This window comes from Myxocyprinus asiaticus, chromosome 45, assembly GCF_019703515.2.
Source record: "Myxocyprinus asiaticus isolate MX2 ecotype Aquarium Trade chromosome 45, UBuf_Myxa_2, whole genome shotgun sequence".
Lineage (NCBI taxonomy): Eukaryota > Metazoa > Chordata > Actinopteri > Cypriniformes > Catostomidae > Myxocyprinus > Myxocyprinus asiaticus.
The window spans coordinates 23,863,501-23,884,384 of NC_059388.1; the positions used below are offsets into that span (position 1 = coordinate 23,863,501).

Genomic DNA, 20,884 nt, shown 5'->3' on the forward strand with positions numbered 1-20,884 from the left:
CTGAAATGTGTGGTTCAGTGGTTGAGGAAATAAATACAGTCCGACAACATCAACCGGTTTCCCCGAAAGGAGTCGATTCGAACGTTTCGAGTCGATTCTCGATTCCCAACGCCTCGGAATCGATTCTTTTTGGAATCGATTCCCAGCCCTACGACTCATACCAACGTTTTGCCAAAAGGAGGCAAGACAGATGCCACCGGGATGAAGTGTCTTGAACATTTTGCTGTTTTTTGATATGAGTTTAAGCTCAATGCAGTCAGCATGAGCTCTTTCGCTGGACGCATGAAGGAGTATCCCATCATCTCCCTGGACAGATTTGACAGGGAGAATTTACACGCCAGAGCCTATTTCCTCTCTCATTGCCATAAAGGTGTGTTTTAAAGATGTTGCATTGAATTCTGCTTGTTTTATGTACTTCTCACACAGCATAGGTGGCTGACAATGGTTTCCTTATAATCACTTCTAGTGTTCACATAACTGTTCGTGTTTAACAGATCACATGAAAGGACTGAAAGGACCTTTGCTGAGGAGAAAACTGAAATTCAGGTGAGTGATGATGATAATACAGATTGCAACCCATATGACTTTTTAAAAAAACTTCCGAAACAAGAAGGTCTAATCCATCCCGATATTCAGTTCCATTCACATAACAGATTCTTTATTTTTTTTTTCTTCTCCTATTTATTGTTTACTAATAGAGTTTGCCCGATAGTGGATTTTGCCCATACGATAACTAAGCTGGTGGAAAAGGCAGATAACCAATTAATCAGCCGATAGTTAAATTTTATTTATTGACTGTTTAAAAAAATTCCTTAGTCTTTCCTTACTGTGACAGGCACAGACATAGAGGCTTAAAGAGTCCAAAAAGAATATCCCAATAATAACAAAAACTACAATTTGGTCCATAACACAGGACATTTAAACAAGCACGAAATACAACAGGGACTCTTATTTTGAAAAGTCTATGCTCCCAATTCACACAAACACGTACAGGAAACAAAACATGCAATCTTACAATCATCTACAATGTATTACAGTATAACATAAACATTGTCATATAGGTTAATAAATACTGTAGAGCCGTAATTCACCAACAGTAGATCATCAGCGATCCAGTAATAAACACAGACATTTTCCCTTTTCTCCTGGAACACCGTCAGTCAAAATCAACATGAGCATCAACATGAACTTATGATTAACGTACATCTTCTAACCTCTTCGGAGCACAATGTCTTTTATAACCTTATAAAAAAGGAATAATAATTTTTAAAACAGGTCAATAACACCAAAATGCAACTATCGACGCCGATACAGTTGTGCTCAAATATTTGCATACCCTGGCAGAAATTGTGAAATTTTGGCATTGATTTTGAAAATATGACTGATCATGCAAAAAACAAACAAAAAAAAAACTGTCTTTTATTTTAGGATAGTGATCATATGAAGCCATTTATTATCACATAGTTGTTTGGCTCCTTTTTAAATCATAATGATAACAGAAATCACCCAAATGGCCTTGATCAAAAGTTTACATACCCTTGAATGTTTGGCCTTGTTACAGACACACAAGATGACACACACAGGTTTAAATGGCAATTAAAGGTTAATTTCCCACACCTGTGGCTTTTTAAATTGCAATTAATGCCTGTGTATAAATAGTCAATGAGTTTGTTAGCTCTCATGTGTATGCACTGAGCAGGCTAGATATTGAGCCATGGGGAGCAGAAAAGAACTATCAAAAGACCTGCGTAACAAGGTAATGGAACTTAATAAAGATGGAAAAGGATATAAAAAGATATTCAAAGTCTTGAAAACGCCAGTCAGCACTGTTCAGTCACTTAATAATAAGTGGAAAATTTGGGGATCTCTTGATACCAAGCCAAGGTCAGGTAGACCAAGAAAGATTTCAGTCACAACTGCCAGAAGAATTGTTCAGGATACAAAGAAAAACCCACAGGTAACCTCAAAAGAAATACAGGCTGCTCTGGAAAAAGACGGTGTGGTTGTTTCAAGGAGCACAATACGACGATCCTTGAACAAAAATGAGCTGCATGGTCGAGTTGCCAGAAAGAAGCCTTTACTGTGCCAATGCCACAAAAAAGCCCGGTTACAATATGCCCGACAACACCTTGACATGCCTCACAGCTTCTGGCACACTGTAATTTGGAGTGATGAGACCAAAATAGAGCTTTATGGTAACAACCATAAGCGCTATGTTTGGAGAGGGGTCAACAAGGCCTATAGTGAAAAGAATACCATCCCCACTGTGAAGCATGGTGGTGGCTCACTGATGTTTTGGGGGTGTGTGAGCTCTAAAGGCACGGGGAATCTTGTGAAAATTGATGGCAAGATGAATGCAGCATGTTATCAGAAAATACTGGCAGACAATTTGCATTCTTCTGCACGAAAGCTGCACATGGGACGCCCTTGGACTTTCCAGCACAACAATGACCCTAAGCACAAGGCCAAGTTGACCCTCCAGTGGTTACAGCAGAAAAAGGTGAAGGTTCTGAAGTGGCCATCACAGTCTCCTGACCTTAATATCATCGAGCCACTCTGGGGAGATCTCAAACATGTGGTTCATGCAAGACGACCAATGACTTTGCATGACCTGGAGGCATTTTTCCAAGACGAATGGGCAGCTATACCACCGGCAAGAATTTGGGGCCTTATAGACAACTATTACAAAAGACTGCACGCTGTCATTGATGCTAAAGGGGGCAATACACAGTATTAAGAGCTAAGGGTATGCAGACTTTTGAACAGGGGTCATTTCATTTTTTTCTTTGTTGCCATGTTTTGTTTTATGATTGTGCCATTCTGTTATAACCTACAGTTGAATCTGAATCCCATAAGAAATAAAAGAAATGTGTTTTGCCTGTTCACGCATGTTTTCTTTAAAAATGGTACATATATTACCAATTCTCCAAGGGTATGCAAACTTTTGAGCACAACTGTATATTGGTAAAACCGATATATCAGTTGACCTCTAATTACTAATACTTTATTCTTTTTATATAACTTATTTTTGTCTTGTTTTTAGTGGAAATAATTGCACGATAATTGTCAATAATTATTGCTTCATGCCATATCGATAAAACCGATATTTTGGACGACCTCTAATTACTAATACTTTATGCTTTTTATATTACTTTATTTTTGTCTTGTTTTTAATAGATAGGATGGCATGATCATTTTCAATAATTATTGCTTCATGCCACGTTATTGTTTGCATGAGAAATAAAAGTGAAAAATCTTTCTGAAACCTTTCCTCTCCACCAGTTTAACCGTCAAGCTGTATTGCTCATTTGTGACAAAGGAGCTCCTGCTTAATAACCCAAAATATGCATTCTGGCAGGATCATATTGTAAGTAGTATTAGTATCCATGTAGTTTTCCATATCGTTTTTTTTTTAATTTTTTTTTTACCTGTTTGGACAGACTGGTATATCTGCATTGAATTCTCTGCATTTTATATCAGGTTGCCCTGGAACTGGACAGTCCAACTCACATCTCTCTGGTAGATGAAATCACAGGAGAGGTGAGTGTTTAGTTTCTATTTTATTCTATGAGTGTTTTTGAGAGATGAGTACAGTTGATTTCAAGTTATTTGCTTTTCTCTCTAGTCAGAGGATGTTGTAGTCACTTTGCTCCCAGCAGGACACTGTCCCGGATCAGTCATGTACGTTACCTTGTTAACATTGTTCTTAAAGTGGATGTGTCATCCATGAGATTGAAATTAACTTTACATTTTGATGCAGGTTTCTCTTTGAGGGTGCACAGGGTACCGTGTTGTACACAGGAGACTTCAGAATGGCTATTGGAGATGCAGCCAGAATGGAGTACCTGCACTCTGGAGACAGGTGTGCAACAGTGTTTATTTCATTTTTGTTTTTTTAAACAGACCTGTTAGTGAACAGCTACAGCACAATTTCTTAATTCATGTTAGATTAGCACTTTATTTGAGGTACTAATACAATTGAAATGTTTGTGTTTTAGGGTAAAAGACATTCAGAGTGTTTATCTCGATACTACATTCTTTGATCCCAAGTACCATCAGATCCCTAGTAGGGTAAGGATTTTTAACAGACTCACCTAAATTGCACATATAGAGGTGTTGCTATCTGAACTTGGCATAACAATGTGTTTGAATGTTGTAGGAGGCTTGTTCAAAAGGGATAATGCAGTTGGTCCAAGACTGGATTTGTAAAAGTCCATACCATGTAGTTTGGTTAAACTGTAAAGCAGCATATGGTTATGAGTACCTATTCACCAACTTGGGACAGGAGTTCAGCTCACAGGTAAGATATTTTTCCACATGGTTGTACTTGTATTTTCCAATCTTTAGGAGCATCTCAAAAATAAGAGCATGAAAACTCTTTAATACAGACTTTGCTATTTTGATTAAAACTGTTTGTCTGCTACAGATACATGTAAACAGCTTGGAAATGTTCAAGAAAATGCCAGAAATTCTATATCACATGACCACTAACCGTGCAACGCAGATCCATGCTTGCAGGCATCCCAAGGCATGCTGCCATTGTTTTGCATAAGGACATCATTTGATGCTTCTTGAATAAGTGGATGTATATTGAGATTGCATTTGTGGCTCTTTGACAGGATGAAGAAATTTTCAGGGCAAACAGATTGCCATGTGGCTCCATAGCGCTAGATGGCACTCCACTAAACATAATCAGCATCAAACCCTCAACAATATGGTTTGGAGAACGGACCAAAAAGACCTCTGTCATTGTCAAGTGAGTGGAGTGTTTAATCATGATGCAGCCTGTATATTTTCCATGAAATTGAAATTAAGGCCTTTTTTTCCCGTCATTGTGACTTTTATTTCAGGATGGGTGGCAGTTCCTATAGAGCATGCTTTTCATTTCATTCTTCTTACTCAGAGGTGAGAATAAACCTGAGAAGGATGCAATGCCAAAACTTCAGTATAAATTAGGCCTTTGCTTAAAGGGATAGCTCACCCAGAAATATAAATTCTGCCATCAAATACTCACTCAGGAAAGAAAGTCGTACATATTTGGAACAACATTAGGGTGAGTAAATTATGTCAGATTTGCCATTTTTTGGAGAAACTATCCCTTTAAGCTTGTGTATTTGTTTTCTGTGATTAGGTCAAGGACTTTCTATCCCACATTTGTCCTGTTAACATCTACCCTAATGTCATTCCCATGGGGCAAACACTGGAAGATGTCACAGAACTGTAAGGACTGACCATTCTCCTCTTCTATGCATGATGTGCCTATTTAAAACTCTTGGGGCTTGCTTTGAAGTAGTGTTTTTCCTTTTAGGTTGAAGCCACTGTGTAGAAAACACTCTGGAAGGGAAGAGATTGACTACAAACCACTTGGAAATCTCAAAAGAACCAGAAAGAGGTGCACATCACATGGTACGAATAGTTTTCATAATTAGTGGTGCTTGCTAATGAAAATATCACTATTATTATAGCTTGAAAAAATGTAAACAACTCGCTAACATCAATACAATGTAAACTCAATTGACAGAATTTGTGGCATAATGTTGATTACCACAAAAATTATTTTGACTCATCCTTTATTTAAAAAAATTTAAAACAGAAAAAAAAAAAATTGCAATTAAAGCCACTTATAATGGAAGTGAATGGGGCCAGTCCATAAATGTTAAAAATGTATACAGTTTCAAAAGTAGAGCCAAGAGACGTTAACATGATTTCATTGTGATAAAATCGCTTACTAATTTTATCTGTTAAGTTGTATCCAATATTACAACTTAATGGTCATGACAACCTAGCGCCAGTAAACCCAGTAATCTGGTTTAACGCTGTGTTTTACCCCTTATTTTATCACACTAAAATCATGCTTGCACATATATTATTTACGTCTTGTGGCTATACTTTTGAAACAGTCTGTCTGTATTTTAACGTTAACAGATTGGCCCCATTCACTTCCATTTTTAGTGCCTCACTGTAATAATGATTTTTGTTTTTTTGTTTTATATATAAATGAGGGGTGAATTATTTTTTGTGGTAATGCCACAAATGCTATCGGTTGAGATGCACACTAAAGGAGAGACCCCAAGTCATATCTAGGGATCGGGATATCGGGAGTTGACTCTTGATTTGGGCCAGTAAGCAACTGCATAGCAACACACTGAAAACCACTAAGAGCTTTACCATTATGTATCTTCTCCTAGGGTCAGGCAGTGATAATGACTTGTTTGACGAAGTTGCCATGGCTCCAAGGAGGCGGAAAATGGCATTGACTGATACGACCAAGGTGGCAGTAAACATACAGTCTCCTAACCCTAATAAAAATGCTCCTGATAAGGACCAAATTTACACATTCCTAGAGTGTGGTCCATCTGTGCAGACTTCCAATTACATGGACTGTGCTGAATCTAACGATGATGATGATGATGATGATGATGAGCTCTCAAACATCACAGCCAAGAAACCACCTAACCCATCTGATGTTGCTTCACCACCTCCATCGGCATGCTCAAAATGGGCCCCGCCCATATCTATTCCAACCACACCCCAATCCAAGTCAGCTCCGCCCTGTTGGGAGAAATTCTTTACAGCGGTACAGGTATTGACTGATGAGAGCGAGTTGGAATGTAGTCAAAACAGCCAAACCACTCAAACTCTTTCCAATGAAAACACAGCATCACCTGAGCTGTTTCAAGATGATGATGATGATGAGAATAATTCCATTTACATGACCTCCTCTCAGTCCACTCATATATCAGATGCAGGTCCGGAGAGCCTCAGTCAGATGGATACTGTTTTTGTCAAAGTGGATGACAGTAAGGTGGTTACTAGTGACCATTGTAACCAAGTGACCAATGGAGTGCTTCAGGATGGGACCAGCAAACCTGGTGATGTAGTGTCAGATATGAATAATATTTGTAATGTAGAGCCCAAGACAGAGAAAGCAGCAGATCCGAAATCAGACTCGCAGGTATCATCAGATTTTGAGCTTCCACCAACACCTGGTTCCGAAGTCCCACTCCCAGAAGACCTGAAAGACCTGTACTGGAAGTTGGCGGCAGGGGAGGAAGTAGTAATAAGGAAAAGAAATTAATTTTCTGTTTGTTGTATAACAACTTCTCATCTGTTCCATTATTCTTTATCATGCAATTCTGTACCTTCAGTTAATTAAGTAAAAATCCTGAAGTAAATGTGTTTCATTTTGTGTCCTGAAAATGGGTGCAACTCATAATTACAGTAATTCCAACGTGACATAAATGCAACAAGTATCTGTACTGAAAATAAAGTCAGGATGCATTGTGTTCTGTGACCTTTATTGCGTGCTAGTTTCAGATGACAAAAAAGGCAAACAGCTTCAAAACATATGATGAATTTGCACCTGCTGACTGTACGAGTGCACCAGATAAGACCACACCAAACATGAGGTGATAGTATCAGTAAGCCACACATACTGTAGACATCTCCATGTACAACACAAACACCTGTTCTCCCTTCTCTCTCAACAACTTAAAAAAAATAAAAATAAAAAAAAAATAATTTGCTGGTGAACGATTCCTTTAAATCCTTAAAAAAAATGCAAAAGGGAGTATAATTAAAACTGGATATTAATTATAACCGAAACAGGAATTTAACATCATATAGTGTGAGAACTTGTTTGCTTGCATCAATTTAGAGAGATCTAGCACAAACAAAACCAGAAACCCTCAAACATCATCATTTGCAGGTGTTTAGGTTACTGTATGGAATTCTGTTGACAACATGATTCAAGTTTAAGATGCTGCTGCAGCTGTTTCTATGGTAATAGCCTCAGATCTGCCACTGCCCTGCTCTGTGCAAGTAACATGCAGTGAGCCGTCCCTGAAACGTAAACACAAATAAAGTTATGACTATACACTGTCTATGACTTCAAGTGCATTTCAATACATATTTATTGCACATGTATGTAATAAAAGTGGCCTCTTGATTTACAAGCCTCATAAATGGCATTATGTTATTACCTTTTCATTGTTAGCACCGTAACAATGTCATGCATCTCATCTTTAGGTTCCAGGTCTTTAAGTACAACCTAAAAAACAACCAGTCAACCAGTTACATTTTAACCCTTTAAGCTCTGAAAGTGTTTTTAAAGATTTCCTGTTTCAGTGGCATCCCCAAAATTAATGGCTTATAACTCTAAAAAGAGGGTAAATTTTTTGGTATCATTTTAAAGAAAACTTTAACGATATAAATTACGAGACTCTGCTAAAAAAAATAAAAAAATAAAAATCACCAAAAAACTTGAGCCAAAGATTTACTTTGGTTATTTTTCTGATTTGACATTATATATCTCAAGGTGTAAATAAGGTAGCTCTGCTTTTGTTTTGTTCCCAATCATGTCACATGTAACGGAGTAAAATTGTGTTGATACGATTAAGCAATCAAATTTATAACATTACAAAAATAATTTATCCTAGTGTCCAAAAACGTCTCCAAACAAACAGAACATAATTGTACATAACTAATTACACATACAAATACAACAGTGACTAAAGGTATGCTCTCTTTCCAAAGCATGCAGGCATGATTTACTAATCTCATTATGTTTCATTCTGTATCATTTGAGCCATCGAGTCTGTCATGTACTTTGCCATCTCCTAGTGGCCATATGTAATTACAGTGAATGATCCTCTCTGCCCACATTTGGATGACTTCCATCTCTGGTTGCAGCAATCTAAATCCTAATACGATTGGTTTAGCTTTTCATGACACTGAACAACATTCTACATAATTTCCGATGAAGCCATCTGATCCTGGAAAGCTAATGTGTTTTTAGCCAGATAGCACATTTTGTGCTGTGTGCACACTGTGCTTCGTGTGGATTATCTAATGATCAATGCATCTGATTATATTGCGTGTGGGCTCATTTTAATGGGAATCCCCTCCTCTAAGGAATGGTATGTGATATGTTGTTCTGTTTATTTTAAAGCTATAAATGAAAACGCAGCTCATAAGCAACACCTGTTTACATGTAACATGTATGTCAAAGACATGTACTTTGCTATTACTCACTATATTTTTATATGCGAGTAAAACAAATAGGCTGATTGTATTCTACTCTTTGAGAGATTTCCAATAACATGACACATGGCTATTTGACCAGTTTGATGTTTTTACCAATTACTATAAAACGTGCAGTGCAAAATCATTATTAAATTATCAAAATGGAACACTTCCAATTTGTCAAAGCACTTGTTCAGTTTTGGTCATAATGCCTACATACACTGTAAATTACAGCTTCTAAGCTATACAACAATACCTATTTTGTGTTGGTTAAGACTGTAGTTATTCATATATTTTTTTTTTTAAATCCGGCATAGCCAATCCAAGCTTAAAGGTTTAGAGCCTTGCTGCAATACATTTTAGTGAAAACAATGTCAAAATGTTTTCCCAATCAATACAGGCCGAATATCTTTAATTTGAGTTTTTATCTAAAATGTCTGTTAGAAAGGGTACCAACCTGTGCGATTGCTTGCTGTGCCTGGTACAGCTCCAGACGCACTGACGACAGGCTGCCAGGGCCCTGTAGTGTGTGTTGGCGGCGGGCAGGGAGAGGTGTGCCAGATGGAAACAAAACTGTGAAAACCTCCGCTCCGGAGTCATCCACCTCCTGAAAAATAAAGACAGAAATCAATAAAATCGGAAATGCAATGTACCATTTAATAACCCATATGCTCTTTTGTGCTAAAACGTAATAAAATTAAGCACTTTTTATTATTTTACTGTATTGTGTTCCACACCTTAACGGTGATGTCACTGGCACAGCAGTCTACAGTGATGGAATCTTCTCCAAGTGCCAGGCTCTCTTTTCCCACCAGGATGCCCGCCTGTATGGCAGCGCCCACCGGAATCACCTCATCTGGGGGGATGGAGTTTAACAGCTCTACGTCTTGGAATAAGTCCCTGATCATCTGTTGCAGCTTAGGTATACGGGCCGAGCCTCCACACAAAACCACCTTAGACAGGAAAAATACAGCAAAATCTTTATTCAAAGATTCTTAATCCCATGTACACTATAAAAACTGGTTTAACCTACTTATTAGATGGGAAATTTGTATTAAAATCGCTCTAATACACTGTAAGCCTACAAGCAGGGTTCCATTTTTAGGACATTAAAGGGATAGTTCAACCAAAGATGAAAATTCTCTCATCATTTTCCCACCCTCATGCCATCCCAGATGTGTGACTTTCTTACTTGTGCTGGACACTACCGAAGCTTTTTAGAAGAATAGCTCTGTAGGTCCTTCCAATGCAAGTCAACAGGGTCCAAAACTTTGCTCACAAAAGCACATAAAGGCAGCATAAAAGTCATCCATTAGATTCCAGTGGTTAAATCCATGTCTCCAGAAGCGATATGATAGGTGTGTGTGAGAAACAGATCAATATTTAAGTTCTCTTTTACTATAAATTATTTTCCCTGCCCAGTTGATGGCAATAAGAATGAAGAATGCGAATCGCCAAAAACAAAAGAAGAAAAACTCTTAGGAGAGAAGAGTGCTTAGGATGGCAGATTGAACGTGGAGATTTATAGTAAAAAAAAAAAAAAAAGGCCAAATATTGATCTGTTTCTCATCCACACCTATCATGTTGTTTCTGAGGATATGGATTTAACCACTGGAGTCAAATGGATTACTTTTATGCTGCCTTTATGTGCTTTTTGAGCTTCAAAGTTTTGGGCCCTGTTGACTTGCATTGTATGGACCTACAGAGCTGAAATATTCTTCGAAAAACATTTGTTTGTGTTCAGCAGAAGAAAGAAAGTTGTACACATCTGGGATGAAATGAGGGTGAGTAAATGAGGGAATTGTATTTTTTGGGTGAACTATCCCTTTAAGTCTTTTGTAATGAAGCATAAATACAAAAATTAAAAATAACTATAGAAATGTCCATGACTTCTTCAGGCAATTTAAAAACTCCCTGATATTTTCATGTCTTCCATGACTATGGAAGTAAATACTAAAAGTAAAACTTGTTTTTCATGCATGGCATTGTGGACACAAAACAATTGCCTCCTCTATTGGTGATCAGGTGTATTACCTTGTTGACATCTGAGGTGGAGAGGTTTATTTGTTCAAGGAGACTTTTAATTGGCTGAATGCTCTTAGTAAAGAGGCTAGAGCATATCAGCTCAAAACGGGCTCTAGAAAGACAAAAAAACGAAACATTCAAGTAACATTCAGTGGTCAGAGGTCAAGCAACCGGTTCAATTTTCGTTATAATACCGAAAACAACTTTAGATCTCCATTAGCTCACCTGGATACATTGCACTCAAAATCCATGCCATCGTAGAGCGAGTCCACAAAGCAGTTGGCACTGCCCAGGGTGGAGAGTGTGTGTTTGGCCATATCAGCACTATTCATGAGCTTTAGCATTGCTCTGGGGTTACTGGTCACATCTTGTTTGTATGTCCTGAAGACACATAAAAAAAAAAAAAAATAAATAAAAAAAAAATAAAATAAAATCATAACCACATTAAGAATCAATCATTTGGACACTTTTGCCACACTTAATGTATGACTGTCTTTGAATTTTATGGCATGTTAGGAAATGTTTTCAAGCTAAACATGATTATTTGGACACTTTCTGGTTGTCAAACTTTGTTGAACATGTCATTGATGATGCTTGAAAGTGTGACTTAGATGTTTAAAAATGTCCAAATAATTTCTATGGCCACTGTAAAGCAAAAGTGGAGCACAAAAGAGCTACTGACTTTTTGAACTCTGCTGCGAGGTGCTTTGCCAGCTCATGTGTGAAGCTCTCTCCTCCTGTCCTGTGATCCGTCTGTGTTGCGAGGACACGGTACATTCCACTGTTCACCTCCAGGATAGTGACGCTGAGCGATGTGCCTCCAAGTTTGTACACCAGGACATGACTGTGGTTTAAAAGAAGAATATGAATGCTTGGACCAAAACAGAGTCTGACAGAATGAAGTATCCCAATCCAAAAATCGAATTGCAGAAAATGCTAAAACCCTGTACCTTTTTCCTAACGCTGAGTCCTGTCCAATGCCATAGGCTAGAAGAGCAGCAGAGGGCTCGTGTATCAACCTAAGAACATTGAACCCGGAACCTTCGGCAGCCTGCCTACAACACAACAAAATGATTCTTACAAAAACATCCCCTCCAAAAATACAGCTTATGAAGTCAGATGACTGATCAATTGACATTAGCATTCATCTGACATTTTAAAACCAATTTCTTTGCATTAAGCCACATACCTGAGTGCATTCTTCTGCATCTCTCCAAACTCAAAAGGCACTGTTATGACTGCATCTTTCACATCTGAACCTAAGGCTGACTGGGCTGTCTCTGTAAAGAACATGAAAATTAAAATTGATACACATTAAACATTCTGACTATAAATGTAATTGTTTAAGAATTCAGACAAACATACCTTTCATTTTATGAAAGATCAGTTTAGCTACATCTTCAGGTGACACATACTTGGTTGTCTCTCCTGCATCGATTTCATACCTGGGCAGGTCACGTTTATTTACAACCTAGGAATGAGTGAGAAAATACAAACCTTTTAAATGAGCAGTGGTGTTGTGTGTGCATGCAATATTTAAAGGAATAGTTCACCCAAAAATGAAAATTCTCTCATCATTTACTTGACTTTCTTCTGCTTAACACAATCCGTCTTTTGGATGAGACGTTAAACCGAGGTCCTGACTCTCTGTGGTCATTAAAAATCCCAGGGCAAAGAGTAGGGGTATAACCCAGGTGTTCTGGCCAAATTTCCCCCATTGGCCCTTATCTATCTAGGCCCCCTAATAATATCCATCCTTGCATTGGCTACATCACTCTACTCTTCTCTCCATCAATAGCTGATGTGTGGTGAGCGTACTGACGCACTATGGCTGCTTTCGCATCATCCAGGTGGATGCTGCACACTGGGGGTGGTTGAAGAGATTCCCCCTATACTATGTAAAGTGATTTGAGTGCCTAGAAAAGCGCTATATAAATGTAAGGAATTAATTAAACAAAGATTTTTATTAGAATTTCTCAGCTCTGTAGAACTTTGAAAGTCCAAAAAGCATATAAAGGCAGCATAAAATGATCCATAAGACTCCAGTGGTTAAATCTATATATTCAGAAGTGATATGGAGGATGAGGGTGGACCAATATTTACAGATCAATATTTAACTCCTTTTTTACTATACATTTTTACTATATATCCCTGCCCAGTAGGTGGCGATATGCACGAATAATGCAAATCACCAAAACCAAAAAAAAAAAAAAGATGAATGTGGAAGTGGAGATTTAGAGTAAAAAAAAAAGAAAAAAAAAAGGACTTAAATATTTTTCTGTTTCTCACCCACACCTATCATATCGCTTCTGAAGATATGGATTAAACCACTGGAGTCATATGGATTACTTTTATGCTGCCTTTATGTACTTTTTTGAGCTTCAAAGTTCTGGCCACCATTCACTTGCATTGTTTGGATCTACAGAGCTGAAATATTGAAATAGCTAAAAATGTACATTTGTGTTCAGCAGTAAATTATGAGAGAATTTTCATTTTTGGGTGAACTGTCCCTTTAAGAACAGAAGCATGTACTCACAATGCATTTGCTTTCTTCTCTGTGTGTCTGAGCATCTGGGTCATCATAGCTGAGGGAATAGGACAATTTCTGACCCGTGAGTCACAGAACAATCTGACTTGTGTCAAGTGCATGATAAGTCCAATAAACGTATAACTGACAACAATAATAATTTAATTCTAAAATATCCTTAATGTTATACAATAATTTATCAACAGATTAGTGTTACACCTGACATTAATGAATCACTACATCCTTTATAAATAAGAATCTATCCTCAGAGAAGTCATTTGAAACAGAACACAAAAAACTGATTAAATTCGGATCACACCACATAACCTACCATCTGCCCAAAATCTGCTTCACTTTCACAACTGTATTGGCAGCATTTCGTATTCTCCCCTGCTTAGCTGCGATTCCTACTATCTATAAAAACAAAATAATGAGAAAACAAACCATCAGACCATCCTATACCCTATTAGCCTTGCTTCATCTATCAAAACTTCTTTTACTTACACTGAAATTAAACATGAGCTATAATCACTGATATGTGATGTGAATAAGTGCTGATAATGTTATTAGTTATTCAGTCGTCTGATGAGACAAATTCATACTGATTCTCACAGACTGTACCCATCTCTAAATGGGATAACTTGCCTGTTCAGTGTCTCTGTAAGCCACCACAGCTGGTGTGACTCTGTCCCCTGCATCATTGGCTACCACATCTGCTCGCCCATCCTGCGAGAAAACAGTGAAACTTCACTTTTATTAGAAACCGGTTAGGATTTGAATGGATAACCATTCTCTATTCAGCATCATAAAGACTATATGTGCTAAGCTAAATAAACAAAGCCCAATTAGACTCGTTGGTTGGCTAAATATATGCGTTTATTTAGCGAAGTAAAATTATTCCTTATCACCACGACTTTACCTTGAAAACGGCAACACAGGCACATGTGTATCCAAAGTGCACCCCAATGGCAGCCATGCTTGCGAAGAATGCCACCGGAAATCGGTAGTCATTTGCAAATGTGAAAGGACGGTCAAATCTGCCCTGTCAAATGACGAGCGGACTCCTTATACTATTAGCCAATCAGAGCGCTACTAATCTGAAGTGACAGGAACGTAGGCGAATAGGAGCCCAGATAGCCAAACATTCATTTATATTCATGAAGAAAGCGATACTTGATTGGAAGGTTCATTAATATTCACCATCAAAGCGCTACCTGATTGGACAATGAAACTAAACTCAACCCTAAACGTTTCACCGACCAATGAGGTATCCTCATAAATATGAATGAGCATCCCCTGCCATACTATAAATACGTTTCGGAAATCCGCCGCCCTTGTAAGCGGTGTGTTGTGGGTATTGAAGTATTCACTAACTTGCGTCTCTGAGTACATACGCGCATTTTAAGCGCATTGAGCCATGTCTTTAAACAACTCCTTTGCCAGCCCGTTTCTTTTGCTTTTGTTTGTTGTTTTATTCTCAGTAACTGATGCAGAGGAATGCGAAGGTGAGGTTGGTCGTATTGGGTTTCAATGCACATGAGCCCATGAGTTTAAAAATAGTTGTGCACTGTGTTTGGTTATTTTGCGCATGAGTGCATGAGTGTTCTCAGTGAGTAAATATATAAAAATTAAATCAGTATTTAAGAGGAGAGAACTGGCTTTGGGTTGCATACTTAAATTTAGTTAACGTAGTGTACAGCACTTAAACCCCAATGATATTGTAGTAGAACCATTTTTGACTAGACTAAAATCAAAACATTTGGAAACAGAGCAATAATGCAGCAGTTTTGAGTGCTGTGGTTTGGTTATTAATGTGCTAAGTCATTTATAACTACAAAAGTGCATTGCTTACGTTATGTTTGAAATCCAAACTAATCATTAACAGTTAGGCTAGCAGTTATAGCTGTATTATAGATGGGTAGATACTATTATGTATAGTTCATAATATAGTATTCAGCATAAACCTGTATATTAATGTATAATCTATGTTTTGCAGTGTGTGTCGGGTTTCTGGGGCGGCTTTATAACTCATTGGTGATCAGACACAAAGAGCTGACCCCAGAGCTAGTGGAGGAGGGTTTGATCAGAGCGTGTGCTGAAGCTACAGGAAAAGAAAACCGACTAGTAATAACCTCACAAAAACAAGCACACTTTTGTACTTTCTCTGATTTAGAATAACTGAGATTGCTAGTCCATCTATAGAGACCAGTCTTTTGGTTTCAGCAATACAGAGTTGACATACTGTATTCAGGTAATCACAATGTTTTTTGGAGGGAAGTTTGATATGTTTAATGCCATCTTACCTTAGTGTTATTACCTGGGAGCCTCCAGTGATGCAGCAGCCAAAGCAACAGGTGAGGTGAGCCGCCCCCTCAGTGCACATGTTCCTGTCCACAAAATTTGCCTAAGACTTCAGCACATGGACGGACAGATCTGTGAGCTCAGATATGGTAGGTGTTGGTAAAGAAGTGGACATGTAAAACAAACTTTTAAAAGGGTAAAAGAGTTCAATGTACTATGCAGACATAATACTACATTCACAATCCGGTTCGCCCTGTTTTTTTATTTTTTTTTTTACTAAAAGCATGTAGACGCTAATACGTTTTTGTTTAAAAACACATTGATTAACGCCTTGTATCCACATTGAAACTGTGTTTTCCTCTACCTAAAACAGAGACTTCCGAAAACGCTCTCCCTAAACGTGTGCTTGACGTTAGTAAACTGGAAACTGAGATTTCAAATGAAAACAGATTAGTGTGGATGGGGCATAAGCTGCAAAAATTCATAATTCGGTTAATCATGACATGTCAGAACTGTCAGTACATAAACATATGAGCGCCCACATTTATATATCAACACATATTCTGTGATTTGGCCCCTTATTCTTTTGATCTGGTGAGATTAAACAAGTCATAATGGAGGTAATTTACATATCAAAATCTTAAAGATACAGTTTAATTTAATGTCAGGGAGAAGGTGGAAAATGGTTATATAAAACTTAATTAAAGGGGTCATGACATGAGGAATCCAATTTTCTTTGAACTTTTGACATATATGAGGTAATTGTACTATAAAAACATACAGTAAGTTTCAGAACTCAAAACTTCCTCCTCACTTAGGGCTAGGGTTTTTGTTGAAATCAAAACTGCCAAAACGACTCGTTACTTCCTCCACATTGTGATGTCACACTGTGGAAGACATTTGCGTCTGACCGCCTCCACAGCAACACATCAACTCCTACTTTACCTTTAATCACTTCTGTAGTAGAGAGCAGGTCAGTCAAGAGAAGAGAGCTAATCAGAACAGTGGGCATTTACGGTCAAGTCTTAAAAGAGAAGCAGCACCAAGAGTGTTTTTGACTGAGGGTCAGAATGAGGGTGGAAAATGATCATGTTTTACAAATATTTGACTGTTTTTTGTGCATAAAATAAAACAAAACTATACTAATATTGTAAGTGAACCTCAGGGAACATATCAAAATAATAAAACAAGGCATGTCATGACCCTTTTAAGGCTATTGTTGGTTCAAGGAACCACCATGACTAACATTATACTGTAAGTGGACTTAATAAGGGGCCTTTTAACAGGGAAAATAATAAACTGATACAAATTTGTAGAATATGGCTTCTTTAAAGGTAAATGTCAGCAAAAAATGACAAGTTTTGCATTAACAACAAACACATTCCTGTATTATTATGATGTAATGATCTTATGGATTAATTTGGCATGTGTGGTTGTGTGTTTCAGAACGTCCAGTGCTTGACTGGAGCAGAGATTCTTTGTTTAAAATGCGCGTGCTTGAGCTGAAGAAAGTGTTGGCGTCTTGGGGGGAGGAGTGCAGAGCCTGTCTTGAGAAGAGCGAATTTATAGATCTCATCCAGAAGGTGGCCTCCAAACACAGCACAGCGCAGCACAGAACACATGCAGAGGAGTTCTGAGGGCCTCCTCGTGCAGCTCCGTGCTGGGGACACAGAGTATTAATGAGAGGGCCTACTCATGCAGCTCTATGCTGGGGACACATGGCTGTAATGGGAGGAGCTGCACGTGCAGCTGCGCTCAGGGACACTGTTGATATTGCACTGAGATTCTTAACTTATATTGCTCTTCATAGTAATAGTTACAAAATGCTAATGTGCAATCTGTGCACTGTTCCCCAGTCTCTCATTCTCCTGTACTGCTGTAAGCATTTTCTCCTTCATACTCAGAATAAATTATTAAGCTTTATTAGTTTCTGTGATTAAGAGGTTGCTTGCAGAGATGCTGGCTGGTTTGCTTTTCCAGCCATTTAATCAATTAAGTTAACTTCATTTAAGTACATCCCCCATTATCATTACTGTTATGCAAAAACAAAATCTCAATCTCTTTACTGTATTGCAAACAAAATCTGTATTATCTAAATTGCATTTATACATCATGGTTATATTTGTTGTACCTTTAATTTATGCTGATTTAAATACAAAAATCATGTATTATGCTCATTTAAAATACTGTGATACAGTACAAAAAATATTGTATACAGTGTATAGAGCGCAACCGTCTGCTTCCAAAAGTAAAAATCCCATTCATGTTTTCCATAGGTAAAATTAGTTTTAAAGATAACTTTTAAAGATAGACTAGCCATGAGCTACGAAGTTGTTAATCAATGGTATATGCTTCTGTTGAAGCCATCACTTCACATTATTTCAACTTCATAAAAATAAAAAAAATGCATTTAATAGTGGAATTTGGGGTGAATAATTAACAAAGTCGCTAACAAAGTGCGCCAAGAGAGCTATGCAGTGACTGGCCACTCCCATAATACATTGTAAATGATGTAATCATGTCAATCTCCCCACATTCTCAAACTACTATGTTTCTTGGCTTAATTCTTTAATGAAGGATTTTATGTTGCACTCTGTTACAGTATTAAGAATCACTATTGACAGTAATGGGAATTTCAGGTAAAACTCAGTACAAAAATGAAAATTTAGGGGAAATGTTGTCATGAAAATGTTATAATGCAATCTTAATGGTCTTAAAAATATGCTTAATTTTCTTTTGGGGTGAAATGTGGCCTGGACATGTTTTCATGAGATTAATTTGTGTACATTCGTGTCCATTTCATTTTTTTTTTTTGTTTTTTTTTTTGGTAAAATCAGTATCTGTCTTTGCCTGTTTGTTTAAAGAATATTCCGGGTTCAATACAATAGACAGCATTTGTGGTATAATATTGATTACCACAAAAAAAAAACACCCATTCCTCCTTTTCTATAAAAAATCGAGGTCACAGTGAGGCACTGTGATGATGGGGTCGTGGCCGAGCAAAGTATGTGGAGAGCGAGGCCACGAGAGAAAGAACGGTAAGGATTGACACCTGTGGGAAATAATCTCTAACAGCTGTTTGTGTTTGCAGTGAGAGCTGAGAGGGATATAAAAGAGAAGTCCAGTCCGCTGGAGGAGAGAGAGAGAGAGACATGCAGCAGAGTGTTCTGTGTGTTTTGTGTTGTACTGAAAAGCAAACCTTGTTGTGTTAACCTAGAAAGTGTGTAAAATAAAAGACTTGTGTTGAACATTTACCCGGCCCTCGCTTCCTGCTTGAGAAGAAAGTCAGAGACCTTGTCACAGTGGTGCCGAAGGGATTTGGAGGAAGTTACGCTGTCATGGAGTCCTCATCCTTCGCCGAGCTGATCAAGACCCTCTCCAGCATCCACCAAATGCAACATCAAGCTCTGCTTGAGCTACGCCAGGAACAGGAGTAGCAATTCCAGGTCATCTTTCAAGCTCAAGCAGAGGACCGGCAGGTGCTGTGGAGCTTGATACCCCAGGGGGCTTCCACAGGTGCGACCTCGGCCACCGCCCCCTCCATGATCCATTTCACGCTCACCAAGTTGGGGCCAGAGGATGACCTGGAGGCGTTCGTGGAGCTGTTTGAGCATGCGGGGAAGCAGCGGGATGGCCAGAGTCCCAGTGGGTGGTCCACCTGCTGCCACTGCTGTCAGGAGAAGTGCATCTGGCAGCCCAACAACTACCCGTCGCCAACCTCCTGGGGTATCAGGACTCGAAACGTACCATCTTGCAACAGGGTAGCCGCAGCACAGAGCAGCACCACCTGTGCTGACGCTGGGCGAGCTCGGCCTCCCATTTGCCTTTCCCCAATAGCTCCATGAGTCCATGACAGCAGAATGTGATGCCGAGGCCGTAGTCGACCTGGTGGTGCTGGCGCAGCTGATCAGCCGACTACCAAAAGGGATGGCGGAATAGGTCCAGTACCACCGCCCAGGCGATCCAGCTGGCAGAGGACCATATGGCGGTGTATTCGGGGGCCAGCAAGCCCTCTTCTTCTCTCTCTCTCTCTCTCTCTCCCTCCCCCTCTTCTTCCCCTCATTCTTTTCCTATTCCCCAGAAATGGGGAATTCCTAGCCCAAAACTGGTTCCCCGGTCCCATGGTCCATTCCCCTAACCTTCTCCGCTCTCCCCCACAGGCTGGTGAATCCGCTGTCACGGGGGTGGGAATAAAGTCTGAGCCGGTCTGCTAGAGCTGCGGGGAACCTGGGCATTTCTGGGACCGATGCCCCACGATGGAGGTGGAGACATTGGTCTGGGTCCCCGACGCGCCACAGGCCGCCCCCGATCGAGCAGGAGAGTACCGGATACCTGTGAGTATTAAGGGGGGTACTTATCAAGCCTTGGCAGAGACCACCTCTCACCGTCACAAGACACGGAGGTTGCCAGATTGCAAGGAGAATTCTCCGATGTGCTATCGCCTCTTCCCGGTCGTACGAATCTCATAGAGCACCATATCGAAACCACCCCAGGAGTAGTGGTACACAGTTGTCCCTACCGATTACCTGAACACAAAAAAAAAGTGGTTCAGTGAAAATTAAAGGCCATACTAGATATGGGGGTAATAGAAGAATCCCACAGTGACTGGGCCAGCCCGGTAGTGCTGGTTCTGAAGAGTGACTGCTCGGTCCGGTTCTGTGTGGATTATAGAAAAGTTAATGCTGTGTCTAAATTTGATGCGTACCCAATGCCTCGGATTGATGAACTGCTCGATCGGTTAGGCGCGGCTTTACACAAACGTTTACATGGCCCTCGCGTCCTCTTTGAGAAGAAAGTCAGAGACCTTGTCACAGGTACTTAAAATGAAAGTCAATGGGGCCAATTTTTGGAGGGTTTAAAGGCAGAAATGTGAAGCTTATAATTTTATAAAAGCACATATATTCATTCTACTGTTAAGGGGGTTGCACAACGGACATGTCTGGTGGACGGCATTGTGCATTCTAAAATTCGAAACAAATGTTTTCTTTGCATGTACGCACACCGCCG

General features: G+C 39.1%; 3 protein-coding genes across 5 annotated transcripts; 2 read left to right on the top strand and 1 right to left on the bottom strand.

The window, feature by feature from the left end:
• Positions 1-225: 225 nt before the first annotated feature.
• Positions 226-7,078, top strand: LOC127435152 (protein artemis-like). Of its 3 annotated transcripts, XM_051688375.1 has the most exons (14): positions 226-370; positions 495-546; positions 3,283-3,367; positions 3,481-3,540; positions 3,626-3,681; positions 3,761-3,862; positions 3,999-4,071; positions 4,160-4,300; positions 4,427-4,528; positions 4,620-4,756; positions 4,851-4,905; positions 5,132-5,220; positions 5,309-5,406; positions 6,189-7,078. In XM_051688375.1, the coding sequence occupies exons 1-14, from the start codon at positions 262-264 to the stop codon at positions 7,076-7,078; spliced, it is 2,049 nt and encodes a 682-aa protein (XP_051544335.1). In that variant the 5' UTR covers positions 226-261. The 3 variants fall into 3 exon arrangements, with proteins under 3 accessions (XP_051544335.1, XP_051544336.1, XP_051544337.1); XM_051688376.1 differs by lacking the exon at positions 4,427-4,528; XM_051688377.1 differs by lacking the exon at positions 3,283-3,367 and having other exon boundaries at positions 310-370.
• Positions 7,079-7,277: 199 nt separating this feature from the next.
• On the bottom strand, positions 7,278-14,584 carry LOC127435154 (heat shock 70 kDa protein 14-like). The gene is made up of 14 exons (XM_051688378.1): positions 14,496-14,584; positions 14,222-14,302; positions 13,908-13,990; positions 13,586-13,634; positions 12,415-12,520; positions 12,239-12,329; positions 12,000-12,104; positions 11,732-11,893; positions 11,275-11,430; positions 11,059-11,161; positions 9,762-9,977; positions 9,482-9,631; positions 7,983-8,050; positions 7,278-7,842 (listed from the first exon to the last, which is right to left on the bottom strand). The coding sequence occupies exons 1-14, from the start codon at positions 14,550-14,552 to the stop codon at positions 7,755-7,757; spliced, it is 1,515 nt and encodes a 504-aa protein (XP_051544338.1). The 5' UTR covers positions 14,553-14,584; the 3' UTR covers positions 7,278-7,754.
• Positions 14,585-14,929: 345 nt separating this feature from the next.
• LOC127435126 (cerebral dopamine neurotrophic factor-like) lies at positions 14,930-19,125 on the top strand. The gene is made up of 4 exons (XM_051688337.1): positions 14,930-15,081; positions 15,573-15,700; positions 15,885-16,026; positions 17,324-19,125. Exons 1-4 carry the CDS (start codon positions 14,994-14,996, stop codon positions 17,512-17,514), a joined length of 549 nt encoding a protein of 182 aa, XP_051544297.1. The 5' UTR covers positions 14,930-14,993; the 3' UTR covers positions 17,515-19,125.
• The last annotated feature ends 1,759 nt before the right edge of the window (positions 19,126-20,884 follow it).